Genomic DNA, 14,516 nt, shown 5'->3' on the forward strand with positions numbered 1-14,516 from the left:
AATGCTCATGAAAGAGTTACAAACTATTGGACAGGAAAATAAAGGTCTAAAATGCACCTTTTTTCAGAAAGTGAACACTCACGTATCTTCTTGAACTTTCGTAAATATTCATTCCATATCGCATAATTTCAAACGAACGCTGCAAAACAGTTTCACCAGTTCCATAAAAAAACCCGCCTTCCATTGAACGCTAGGCGGAGTTACGATAAAACGGCATACTACTCACATGCCACATCAGTAGTATTCTCTGTTACGCTGATACCTACTACTTATACAGAAAATCTCTTATTATCGGGAAGATGCTAGCTGCCTTCACACCCCAAGACGCATTTCGATGAACAAACTAATGGTTTCCTCATAATCATCGATGAGAGCTACACCAGATGGGAACACAAGCGCTTCACTGTCGCACAACTCTGCCAATTTGTTTGAAGAAGGCCTCCGAATAGAAAGATGGCAAATGGGGACTGGACAAAGGGCTAACTCTTCACTTTATTCTGAAGGCCGAACAGCACCAACGATACTCCATTCTCTTCTGCCATGTCAAATTCCGTCTACCTGTAGATTTTTCCACTCTGTGTGCTGCTGCCCAAACAAAAGGAATCGCAGTGCTGGGTGCATTCTTTCGAGGATATACCTTCTGCGCTACCAAAAACTCGTTTCTCGATAATCTTATTCCGAAATTCATGGTCCTAGCCGATCCCATTTAAACACCTGAGACACAGGCCGTCGGTGATTCAAATATGTCTCAGAATCTCCGCTCGAAATGGCCAGGTATCCTAGCCGTACAACAATACGGCCCGCTCTGTAGTCTGACTCATGTGCCTTTTAAAATCTTGTAATATATCTGTTTGACGCCATAAGCGGCACGAATTGGCAAAACCAATCCAATCCTTTGACGTTCGTGCGTTGACTTCTTCTGTCAACCCAACATCAGAGCTAACACAATCTCTGAGATACGTGTAATTTCCAGGAACTTTCAGTGTGGGCGAACTACTCATAGAAGGACCCTATGACCACGATGAAATTTCTCTAGTAATGGTTGCGCTCCCTGCTGTTTCTTGGAAATAAAAGCAAATGTTCTACGTATTCCAGGTCGCCAAAGTTTCAATAAGAGAGTTGAGAATCACTGTATCATTCAACGGTAGACGCCTCCAAACAAACTGAGGTAATCCAGTTGAGGAATGAAACATCATTGTCTAAGAAAATAGAGATCTCATAAGGTTGATGAAAATTCGTCGACAGCACACGACCGGTTTCGCCTCTTCTGGGACTCATCAGGTAGGCGGTGCCCGAGTTTCCATCAACTTTATGTTCTACTAGAAACCAAATTGCACGAAATTAGCGAAATACACTCATTTGCAAACTAATTTGGTTTTTCGAGAGACTCACTTAAAACTCACCCAGGAAACATCACAAACGAAAGATTCAGATGGGTTCCAAGTGATTCTTTCGAAAAACCAAATTAGTTTGCAAAGTTGCTAACTTCGTGCAATTTGGTTTCGATTAGAACATTAGGTTGACGGAAACTCGGGGACTGCGCCTAACTGATGAGCCCCAACGAACGAGAAACCGGTCGCGGGCTGTCAACGGATTTTCAGTAAACTAATGAGTAGTGCATTACGAATATACACGTATTGTGATATCTCGAATATCCTAGAAACTGAAACATGAGACGGCCTGGTGCAGCACATTCAGTTGCTTGGAAAAATCACGAACGAAAGATTCAGTTGGGTTTCAGGTGAGCCTCTCGGAAAACTAAATTTGTTTGCATATGTGTATTTCGCTAAACTAGTGATCTTTTCTAATTTCCTGGACATACTCCGGCTGGCGCCAGATAGCTTTTGCTGCATTTGATTTCGATTGCTTTTTCCTTGTTCGTAATTTAGAACACTTATCAACGAGTTTTGTCTGCATACATTTCTGTAAGTTTCAGACACCTTTGTAATGGACCTTACCATGTTTTACCAACCAAACTTTCACTAAAACAGGATGACTGTCGTAAAAGATCGGCTTACAGGATTATGTACTTTCTGTTTTAGGTCGTTCGAAAAGCGTGACCGTCTTCGTATTCATGTGCTTCACGTGCACGAAAAACATCGTCCACACAAATGCCATCTTTGTGCAAAAAGCTTCAGTCAGTCATCCAGCTTGAACAAGCACTTGCGCGTGAGTCATTCCAACCCGCTTAATACGCCGTCTTGGAGGGGCAGTGACCAAACGACCACTGTCCCTAGGAGGATGGGCGATTATGATGTAGTGTGAAGTTACTTTCGGAATTTCCTAATTTTTCATGAAGTACTGGTCGTCAACTAGTTTCGACGTATCGACTGACTGGATATTTTCCGCATGAATGAGTACTTAACTAAAACGTCCTTGATATAGTGTGCGGAATCTCATTGCAGCCACACGGTGCTTTTGCAAAACATGGGACGCTGTTACTTTACAATCCTGAATATTGGAATGCCCAGCAAAACGACCTAAAACCACACTATGAACGTCATTTCTCTTGATGACTTTTGTCTGACATGCTGTCGATTCTGAGTGATATTTACTAGTGAGCCATGCTCTTGAGATCAGCTGATCGATAGTTCACTCGAATCCGCCAAAGAATGGCACTCGGTCTACTACTGTTGTGACTCGAACTTCGAAAACTATTCATTTAAAAAGAGTCAGAATGAGTAGCTCTTCGGTCGGCGAACACTCGAATTAGGTCAGTTTAGGATATTGCTAAAAGCCATCGGTGGAATCGAAAGCAAAAGTGGACCTATGAGGACAGCATGTGATAATGAAGTGGATTAGCGGAAGATCAGATTTGATATCAATGACCCAATAAGCATGACGGTTACACCATTGAGTTCGACAGTGGTATCAATTTGGATCTAACTTATCACCAGAGGCCACAGTTGGGTTGCTTGTTACCAATAACTTGTTTTCGGACTATCATCCAGGTTTTCAGGTCGGCTGTCGATCAGTTCGATTGAATTTTTCTAGTGATCGAACTGGTGTAGAATATTGAGGCCGACTGGTTTCCGATTAGACCCGTTTGGAATTTTAAACTGATTAGGTGTCTGGGGGAAGTGAATGCGCACCGCAAATCCACCACGAACAGAACTGTTTGTGGTCTAGGTAGTTCCTTGTGGGCTTTGGCAGAAACTCAGCTGTTTTGCTGAACTTAACCGAAGTAAGGGAGTCGAGGTCAAGCTAAAATTACGGGACTCTTTGTGTGGTTATTCACAGGAAATACAAAGTGGCAGTGGTTACCTTGTTTTCATTTCAAACCAGCGAGTTCCGAGTTGCCGTTTGTCATCGTAGAAGGTCATTAGACAAAGAGCTTGGAATCCCCTTTTAACTGTTCACACTTCTAGTGAAGATTTGATTTCATGACATGACACCGGAACAAAGGAACAAAACCGGTGAAATGAAAGCTGATCAACTTAAAGCCCGAATGGACCAATCTATCCAAGTGCCAGACAATCCCAAAGTTCGGTCCATTGCAGACGAAAACTACTCTCTAGAAACCACAACTGGTGAAAGGAAGAAGGCTTCGCTGCGGGGTTATTTATTCGGAAATGCCAACTGACCGGCTACAGACCATTGAACAGGGAAGCAAAACTCTAATCTGCATCTTAGTTACAAAAACTGGACACAGATCTTCTCCCGAACAAGTCTTCCTAGAGATTCATTACCTCCACTCATTCGTCGGTCAGATGCAAGCAAATGTTACAAAGTGACCCCATGAATTCCGCAACATAGATCCCTTTTTCAATCGACGCAAAGCGAAATTCTACGAACAACACATACTGCTCGCGTGCCTCCCGATCAGTAGTATCACCGTTACTCTGGTAGTGAAATTGGGGGACTCACGCACTCAATCACTCACTGACCATGTCTGCTGGCACCATGACGATACGTCTGCAAACCAGTTGCTGAGGGTCGACCGCGGATCTACTCCGATCAATGATGAAGTCCTCATCATTTTTGATCACTTTGTTTTCACGTAGTTTGCATAGCAGGACGCCCGAAATCCCAGGATCAATCAAAAGATGCGAATCTACGATACGAAAGCAACAATTTCTAGTTTCACACAAATGAGACAGCAATTCAGTAGTGTTATTGTTCCTTGCATTTTCTCCTTTAGGTTCACAGTGGGGAACGTCCGTATAAATGTTGCTATTGTAACAAGGCGTTCACGGCAAGCAGCATTTTACGAACGCACATCAGACAACATTCGGGCGAAAAACCGTTTAAGGTGAGTGAACAGAGGACCTAGATAGGTGATTATGTAAAATCTTTTCGATATTGTCCCTGCGAACAAAGATCATCACAGAAGAAGGAAGTGACTGGTCTAATTTGGGAGTTATTCTTTTTCTGAACAAAAAGATTTTCGTCTACAGTGGTGCACAGAAAGCTTGCTTGAATATCGTCAGAAGGCTTACTAAATACCCACTTTTGAAGACTATAGTTATCATCTGGAAACGTTCTCTAAAATTATCAGCTGACCTAGCAACAAATACTCTTGTTAAAGTTAAAGCTTATGCGCGAGCCTTCTGTAGAAATTCCCAGTTTCTCAAACGTCACCAGAGGAAAATGTTTTTGAGCTGATACGAAATTAGTACAACGACCTATCGGGAAGTCGATTAGAGCAGCTGAGATAGTTCATTATTTAAGGCACCAACTAACGGACCAGAAGGTCCCCGATTCTAAGCAGATCTCAACAATGCGATTGCTTTGCTCCAGGCTTGAGGGCCCTATTAGTACCTCAGCTGTTGTGCTTCATTCGGGTAGCATAGCGGTGAGGCACCAGAAGGATGGTAGAGCTGAACAGTCATCATGACGGTCATCATCATCATCACCATCATCAACATCTATGTTGAGGTTCCCGATACAGAACTTTGAGTGACGCGTAGGTTCATGCAATCCTGAATATCCAGAGGAAGAACTGGGTTCGCAATTCTACGGTGCTATTCACACAAGGGTAAGCAAATGTGTACAACAACCTCGGTTGTTCACGTTCATAGCTCACAGGTCTTTCACTGACCGGCAACGTCCGCGCACCAAACAACGGCGAGCGGAATGATGGCTCAGTAGCATGGGTTGCGGTCGTCCCTTCCGACAACGGACTTGCGATCACACGGAACTCATGAGCAAAACAGGCCAAGGCAGGCTCAGCAAACGGGACGTGAACGCTCAAGGATAATTAGGTCTGCAGCGCACATTCACACGCAGACACACATGTCAATACAAAAGTGTTGGAAAGGACTGCCTCTGCGGCAAAGTGAGTGGCGGGTACGGATAAGCAAGACAACTGGAGTTCAAAAGTACATAACGGAGTAAGCAAACGAATGGGGGAATTATCATAAGGTCAAGGTAGATTCAACGATCATCATCATCATCCTCATCATCATCATCATCATCATCAGGAGACCGCGGGGTTTGAAACCAGCTCACGCCCACTGAAGATAGACTTGGCTACACCTTTTTATCGCAGTGAAATGCGTCACTTACGGTTTAGGTAGAATAGCGCTGATGTTACGCCAAATGAGCTCCACATGCCTATACAGTTGTCGCATCCTTGGAACACCACTTGGAAGTTTGGGGAGAAACCGATCTCTTCTAGAAGGAGGGACGAATAAAGCATTCGAACGACTTACAGTGAGTTGACCGCAGATAATCTCATCTAAAAAATACCGAAATTCATGTTTCCAGATGTCGAATACTAGGGGAAACAAATATCTCTTGATGTCGCTGGTCAGGTACTACATCACAATGCACGAATTTCTCACCTTTATGTTTGCTGAGGAGGGACTTTATGCCATAGGAACTTAAGGAGTGGTTTCTGTCGTATTGAAAGTTACTGGTTCCGAGAGGAATGTCACGGAAACCGCATGAAACACTCGTTTGGGAGAGAGATGATCCAGGTTACCAGAAGATCTTTCTCAGAACCGGTTTTCATCTAAAGATACTCATAAACCACTGTCCTAAATCGTCATGGATTGTGATGCTCATTGCAAACGGAAGGGCCTAGGACTAAAAACTTTTTGATGCAGTCATAAAGCTCGAAAATATTATAAATGCTGATCAGAGGGGGGACGATTATGTTAGGAGAACGTAAAGGAACTATATAACAGCCAATGGAATAACCGTTTTCGTCGGCACAGATTTCATTGGTTGTTCTCCACTCGCCCTTGACAGATGAGTTGTATGCTTAGTATCGCTTTTTTGACCCGCTTGTACGCGACAGTGATCCAGACCGAGGTTCACGGCAATAAGAAGGCGTTAAGGGGGCTGTGGTCCACAACAGATTGAAAAATACGGCAAAAAGTTGGAAAGAATCGTCACAAAACTAGTGACGAAAATTCGCTTCTCTACTGGATATACCACTGAAAAGTCTCTTGAAATAAACGGTGAGGTGATACTGATGAGGCCCGTATGATGATAAAAAAGACCAGTTAGTTGAATGTCATCAGAAAATGAACCATCGTGGTGAGAAATGAGCTTCTTCACCGACTGGTGCCCGATTCTCACCACTCGAGTCAAGTTATTCCCGACAATCCGGTAGGACAACTTTGCTCCGATTTCACAACCGAATTTCAAACACTACAAAGCCCTAAAGCTCGATCAAAAAATTTGCACTCATCAACCTTAGCCTCAACCTATTCGCCAATCGAATGTCCACAAAAACCTGTAGGATTCTCAAGGATGCTGGAACAAACTGTCTGTGTTTACCGTTGCTTGAATTCGCATGCAATTTCAGTCTACTCTCTATGGCACGTGGCTTGGAGCTTTCAGGTAATTAGATTTCAGAATCCATCTGCACATGCAGGATTAGGCAGAAAGAAACAAATCATTGCTGTCACTACCCATTCCGCATTGTGACAAACGCTGACCAAGTAAAATCGATTTTTGGATCTCATTTCCTCTAAATGCTTTTTTTCGGCTGCGTTCATATATGACATCATTTAGGGTTCGATGGGAAAGTTGGTCAACTGTACAAACATTATTGGGCAATAAATCCAGACTTTGAAAAACTCGTCTCGAAGGCAAATATTTACTTTGTTCCCATAAGCAATATGGTCGAACTAGCTAATATCCAAAGACACACAGGGGCGACCCGCGGTATAAGAAATCCGGTCTGTAAATTTATAACATCAGTGGAGAAATTCAGACTGAAAGTAGCCGTAGATTAGAGGGTCTTGACTTCTAAGAGCATGGCAGATGACCATGTATACCTCCGTTATTCAGATGGATATATATATATATATATATATATATAAACAAGATGTTGGAGCCAAAAGTGTCGGGCTCACAGCCGATGAATCGATTGAAACAGACGTTTACTGCTCATATTAATCAAAGTATATATAGATAAACTTTCATACGTAGTGAATATCAGCTGGTGGGGACTAGACAAACAAATCTTCGGAAATTTGGCAAATTGTCCGTACGACATCAAGCGCAAATGTAACTGGGCAAATTAGAGTGTTGTGTGTACCATATTGTTTGATCTAGTTTTTGGGAAGAAACACAACGCCCTAGTAGCAAACGTTCTGGTCACCTCAGCTTCATCATCAGGGGAATGTCGCTGCTTATTCCGATTACTTCAGTCCTGAAGGTTTTTTTCATGTGGCCAAAACCTTGAGCGGTGAGACTCCGCGAAAAACGTTGTGTTCTCTCCAAAATGAAGCACCAATCAACTGGTCAATTACGTCACCTGATATAAACCGACAGGCTTTCTTACGGGTTTACCTTGATAGGGCTATAGTAATGTGGTATAGCTTAGCGAAAAAGCGCGCCAGGTCCTGGACACCAAGGCTGGTGATCTTCCACCTCGGACGAACCCAGTGTGTTCAGTGTGAAACCGATAAAGCTGTTGGAGTGGAAAGCCGTACAAAGACGGAAATCAGCTCAAATGAACTGTGTATATTTTTATTTTCCATTCGGGTTGTAATGTGAGGCGAAAATCAAACTTTATTGTCAGTGCCGAGCAAGTCTCCACATCGAACTCATCAGATATGATCTTTGAATATTGTACGTCTTGATGAAGGCCTCTAGGTAGTTTTCTGATGATCAGTAAGTAGCCTTTGAGTTGGAGGTATCCAGGTTGTCAGATTGTTTCGTTTAAGTAACTTTGTTGAAATAACTTTCCAACCATAGTGTTCCATGACTTTCAGTTGGAGATATAGTGTAAAATCTGCCAGCTCTCGTTTGACCTCTCACAATTTGACGCGATTATGGACTGATCAGAACCCCCTATTTTGAGACTGCCAAACAATACTGCCTTTAAATTTGTGTTTATACGTAATCTCGATGTTCAAAAGAGTTCGAATAGCTAGTTTCCTTTGGTTTAAACTTATTCAAGTGACATGGGGTCGACACTTACTCCGGACTACTGCTTATTCAAATGATATGGAGTCGACACTTATTCTACACCAACTTACTTTCTACGACTTCTAGCTCTTGTGAGAAATATACCGCTTTGATTGTTTCTACTCGTTTGTGTAACCTTAGAGAGTAAACCGAACATGCCTGTTCACGTCGTTTTTAAGTGTGTGTCTAGCGTGCTCCGCAACCGACAGAAATCGATAAGGTGGCACGCCTAGACGCTTTTGCATGAGAAGAGTTTGGGTAAAAGAACTGATCCAATCCTTCTTCATAGGGCTTGATTTTCTCGTTTTTAACCATATGCGTGTTGTTCATGATTTATTCCGTACTGAGAGCCGCTTCCTGGAATCGTCGATGCAATTCACAAGCTCGACACCAAACTACTGATGGGGTTCAAGTAGCGTAATATAAAACGGTAAGCATACTTCCTGACTGACCTGTGCACCATGCGACGCTTACTGTCGTGGTCACACCGGAAAGGTGTAACACTGTGGGACGCATCATCTTGGACGACCTATTTGTCCTTGACAGAGTTTTAGCCGGCTGAATTCAATCGCTCCTATCTTGTGGCTAACGGAATCCGATAAGATGAGGGCTACTACCACATCAAGAATAACGCCAAAGTGAGGGCACTGGGATGAAGAAACCCAGTCTTCGTGGAGTTTTCCGCATTATTAACAGAGCGGTTGCAGTTTTTTCAGTTTCTAGTCTGATTCCAGATTCTCAAGCCTCAAACGCCTTGAATCCATGAGGTTGGGTTATGTTTCATGAGTCAGGCCATTCGAAATTTCCCAAAGCGTATATGTAGACAGTCAGATCCCAAGCCCTTTTGGCCATCAACTCGGTCCTCGACAAAAAGGCAACATACTTTTCGGACTAATGTGGGGTGGGGGTTCTCTGGACAAGAGAGATCCAGCAGGAAGCTGGCACGTTAGACATGGGGTAATTGTTTGTGATCTTTCCTAGAAGTGTCTCTTGACGGGAACCATTTCATCATGGCGATGAAATAATCGATTTTATGCATATTTTTACCACTTCTCTCCAAAGCTAACACTACACGTGGCCAGTGTTTAATAAGGCTCTTTTCAGTATGCGCTAGACCAACACCCTCAGAGGGAAACGAGTGAATTCTCAGGATGACTATCCGTTGAAGCGCTCAAAGCTATTTTATTGAAGGTACACAGTCTTTGGGAGCAATAAAGGGACCGGATTGCCTCGGATGGATAACTGTTTTTGGAGACGCAAGATTCGGCAACACACAGTTGTTGAACTAGGCCACTTGATATTTGCTTTTTAACCGACCAAATGTGACCGCTTCGGCTTCATTTGGAATGCAACCTATAGGCCTTTTCTGAATCCACCAAATTTAACTCAGTTCACTCTCTTGTTATTCAGGAGTGATGAGTAGATTACGCAAAGTGGGGTTGTCCATCAGAGCAGATGAAATGATGTTTTACCTTGAAATTCGCAGCTTAGAAGGGAAACTCTCTATCAGTTAGTCTGCCTGCTTCACTGATACATGGGAAAACGCAGGTTTCAGTTGGGGTGGGGTTGAGGAAGTAGGCACTGTGCGGACATTGACACACCTCTCCAGCATTTTGCGGCGCCAAGCCTGCTATATTTTCCCTAGCAGAAAGCCAATTTTAACCCTTCCAGAACAAACAGCAATCCTCGTGTGAATATATCGTAAGCGTCATCGGACCGTGTGACTAATGCATCACTCCAGACTCACAGCAATCCTCGTGTGAATATATCGTAAGTGTCATCGAACCGTTTGACAAATGCATCACTACAGATTATAGTTAGGGTTATTCGCATGCTCTTACGCTCCTAGGCAGTCGATCCAAGATATGAAGGACACTTGTGTGGGTGAGCAAACAGAGCACGCAGTGCTTGAGTCGAGCACCACTCTGTGTAGACAAATGGGACGAACTTGGCTGTACGCACCACGGTTTAAAGTCTGAAGTAAGGGGTCAAAGTTGAGTTCTTTTTGACAAGGGGCGAGATGGCCCAAGTGGTTAAAGCGCGAATTTACTGACTACAGGGTCCGTGGTTCGAACCTGACCTCTGCCTTTCGACTTCCCCTGACTATGTTTGGGCGACCTGGCAGTATCCCAGCCCTCGTGCAACCTTCAGGTGGCATGGCAGTTAGGCGCCGAAAGGGTGCAGCATCTGAACATTTTATTTTATTTTATTTCTTTTTGCCAATGCTACATACTTTCTTCAAACAGATTCCGCGATCCACAGGATTGCAAAATCGGTAACTACCGCAGATTTATATTTATGCTTTGCAAGTATTTCTTGTGGCAAGCTCAACTTCTCTGCATTCGGCACTGTCCTTGAAGCGAACAATAGTCATGTATTTCAAGCTCCGCAGTGTATTTCGTATGCGACAATGGTAGTCATCAGTGTCTAATTCGAACTGCATACCAGTTTATTCTCAATGGACCCTCTGAGCACGCATGTACGATAGCGAGCGTTGGATAGCTAGATGCTGCTCAAACCAGGGCAACACTAAAAGGGACTCCTGCTTTAAAAGTTTAAGCATCATCCTCAGTTGGACAACGACAATCGTATCCAATCAACCGCAACTTCATCCATTTCCTGTGTTTTTGGCTTATTGCTGGTTAAAAACTGTTTGCAGGAATCCAGCTGTCGCTTGATTCATTTCATTTTTCACTGCTAGAAGATTACTCGTGTCATGGTGACAATCACTCGTCAAATCTTGGTTTTCCAGTTTCAATCAAATTCATCAGTTATCCTTCAAAGTGGCATTTTGGAGGAGCTTGAAAGCAAAGAAAACCGTAAAATTTAAACAACATAAAGTTGACGGAAACTCGAAGACTGCGTCTACCTGATGAGTCACAAGAAAGGTGAAACCAATCTTGGGCTGTTGACGAGTTTTCAACAACCTTGTGAGTAGTTTCCCTTCATGATAAACCACATTGCACTTTCAGGGTACAAAGTCACTGGACGAAGTAATGAGAGGTAATGCTGCATCAGAAACCTTAGTAACGAGAATTTGATTGTTATTCACGGTAGACTGATCTATGTTCAATTTCTATTGACACACTTCCACCCTGGACAGAAACCTCTTTGTATGGATATAACATACTATTCATAAGGTTGCTGAAAACTGTCGAGAGATCCAGAGGGGATTAAGCTGGGTTTTTCACAAAAAAGAAATTTGTGTACAAATGAGTGCATCTGTCAAAATGTTCTTTGCTTTTTAGTGCAAATTTTGCTGGAAACCCTTTGCATCGCATGCAGCACACGACAGCCATGTGAGACGAACCCACGGAAACCCCAACAGCATCTCGCACACTCTGGAACTCAAGTCGTTGGATCGAACACAAGCATCATGCGGTTCCCTCTGAATGGATAAGAACCTTCCCCTATTGTGAGAAGTCATCCGATGGAAGACTTCACAACTAGCATAGCATCTGGATTACCACCATGTCTTGAATTGCGCCAAGTGCAGACAGACGAGCACTGTCCAGTCAATCATTGCTTTCTACGCCACGTCTCCTTCAGTATATTGCCAAGACATTGAAACTATTATACATAACCTCTACTACTTCACCTCTTGGCATTCTGAGCATAGTTCCTTTTTAGGCCTCAAGCACGTTGTGGCTACTTATCTGGTAGGTTGTCTAGTTCATAGATTGGTATTGGACAATGATCACCTGACACGCAGTTGTAACCAATCAGAACGATTAAAGCACAATCGTTGCTCGTTTGTGTTTAAATTGCAGCCCTCTACAGTGTCACACTCAGTGGTCATGTAAAATTTAATTCTGAGTTATAAAATCCGTGATAACGATCATTGTAACAATAATGAAGTAAACTCAGCTAATGAACTCACGGAAGGTAAAACCATGAGATCGGACGATAAGCCAATGTAGAATGCTGGCCGAATAGCCGCAGCTCATTGGCTCAGTTTATTAGGATGTTCATGAAGAAACTCACCACACATCCTGCAGACGGGAAGTAGTGGAAAGAGAATTTCCATATTGTAGTAACGGTATTTTCCTCAGCTTAGTTCTCGGTCTGAGCCTCCCAAGCTAGCGTTCACGTCAAAACAACCACCAAAGGTGCACAAGGTCTACTAACGCCCAAAACGAAATCAGGAACAGTTGTACAGCGCTTCGTATATATAGCGTAAGCGGCTATTACTTTCTGGAATTTCTGACGCGTTCTGGAGCGCCATTGGCAACCGGCATTTGGCCAATACTGGGTCATGATTGGCTGTTGGGTCCAGATTGTTGACCAATCAGATCTCGTCTTGATGCCGGACCGGCAAGCGTCCCGAATTTTGAGCCAACCTCGAGCGGGCCAGGCTTCTCGGCCGTAGCAGCGCCTAAAGACGTGCGGTATAGTGGGATCCGCGTGGGTTCCTGCCTAACACATATCATCCTGGGCACAAGGCAGAGCATGTAGGAAGGCGTACAAGACGGGAACTGATTGTCAGTCTAGGTTGAGGGCGGGACAGAGTTTTGTTAGGTGATTTGTACGTTTTTGTTACAAAGGAGTCGCGTGATCTAGTGATCACGAAAGCTCTGGACAAGTTAAGCGAAGTAGGTTGAAGGAAATAGGAAGTGACCGCTACAAGCAAAAGATACCACAAAAAAGCTGTGCACGCAAGGTGTGGAAATGTGGCTAAGTAAAACAGAATATCACCCCTTATTTAGCGGTGTCATGGAACAGAATGAATACTTCTGAACGGCCAAAATCACATCCTTCTTGAGGACAAATTCTCTTGGATGATGCACTGCAGGTCACAATTTAGGTCGTTTTTCGTAAGACTGGTAAGAGAAATAGAAATGTTACCGTCAGTCCGCAGAAAATGTGACGGAATTAGTCTAAGGTCCCGGTAATTTTCCCAGCTTGTGGGTGGCATACCGTCAGGTAATAGCACAGGAGGCAGGACTGACGTCAGTCGTGAGTGCCCAGAAGTGCGTGGAAGCGAAACAACCATAGAATGAGCGTTATCCGACACAGATGAGGTTATGTCTAAACTAACCGAATCCAAACGTAGTCNATGAGGTTAAGTCTAAACTAACCGAATCCAAACGTAGTCGGTATTGCGGACGAAGAAATACAGCATTGCTTTATCGAATAAACCTGACGTCAGGTGAATTTGACAGAGAATTTGTGACCAAATCCAAAGAACAAATAACTACGCAATACTGACTGAAGAATCCGAATTCTCTTGCTATTATCTGATCTATCCGAGAAATGGAAAACGAGTTAGAATTTGTATAGACATACTGTGAAACAGGGCGAAAGGTAAAATCTAAACGGAGATGACTTACAGCTGCCCCTGTCAACAGGAAACCCACTGAGGACAACTTCGGGGATAAATATAGCACAGACAGCCCAATCCGGAACGCTCAGTCCGATAGGAAGCCTAGTGAAACTGAAGGTTAGTGAAATGGTACAACGTCGAATACTGAGTTTGAAGAGATAAATTTTGGGCGAGGTTTGATTACCTTTTTCCAAGGGAAACCAGCAAGAGATGCAGATATTAAAGTTGCATCAATGATTGCAATAGGTTTATTGTGAAACATTGGGAAGTGGAGTCCAAAATTATTGCAGTACCTGGCCGTGAGAACTTGGTTTTGCCTGATGCCCCCCACTTCCCCTGAGCTGACGTACACTGTCCCTTGTTTTATCCGATACCATCGGCATGGTGATGGCTGAGGTAGCTACTCCGAAAACGAAAGAGACACCTCTATCGACAACTACACAACAAACCTGCAGCCCACAATCTGGCTATCTGCCTCTCAATCTACCCCCGTCACTATCGGGTGCATATATGTTCCCACCACTCGCAACAGGCCTGCTCAGCCAACCATATCCACTTTTTCCACATCAGTTTCCATTCAGTGCGTAGAAATCATTCGCTGGCTCTCACTATCGGGTGCATATATGTTCCCACCATTCGCAACAGCCTTGCTCAGCCAAAAAAATCAAATTCTTTTCCAAATCAATTTCCATCCAATGCGTGGAAATCATTCGCTGCCTCACTTTATCATCATCATCATCATCATCATCATCATCATCATCATCATCATCATCATCACCATCATCATCATCATCATCATCATCATCAACATCATCATCATCAT

General features: G+C 43.5%; 2 protein-coding genes across 2 annotated transcripts in view; both read left to right on the top strand.

Moving 5' to 3' along the window:
• T265_08495 (hypothetical protein) overlaps window positions 1-5,147 on the top strand; it is a gene marked incomplete at both ends in the record, with an annotated part of 16,599 nt that extends 11,452 nt beyond the window's left edge. The window contains 2 exons of the mRNA XM_009174309.1: window positions 4,911-4,978; window positions 5,022-5,147. Coding sequence (XP_009172573.1) covers window positions 4,911-4,978; window positions 5,022-5,147 — 194 coding nt within the window. The remainder of the gene's footprint in view (window positions 1-4,910; window positions 4,979-5,021) is intronic.
• Window positions 5,148-5,235: 88 nt separating this feature from the next.
• On the top strand, window positions 5,236-12,654 carry T265_08496 (hypothetical protein; the record flags this gene model as incomplete). The annotated part of the gene is made up of 4 exons (XM_009174310.1): window positions 5,236-5,278; window positions 10,384-10,532; window positions 11,619-11,669; window positions 12,454-12,654. 4 exons carry the CDS (start codon window positions 5,236-5,238, stop codon window positions 12,652-12,654), a joined length of 444 nt encoding a protein of 147 aa, XP_009172574.1.
• Between the last annotated feature and the right edge of the window lie 1,862 nt (window positions 12,655-14,516).

Source organism: Opisthorchis viverrini (genome assembly GCF_000715545.1).
Source record: "Opisthorchis viverrini unplaced genomic scaffold opera_v5_224, whole genome shotgun sequence".
Classification (NCBI taxonomy): Eukaryota; Metazoa; Platyhelminthes; class Trematoda; order Opisthorchiida; family Opisthorchiidae; genus Opisthorchis; species Opisthorchis viverrini.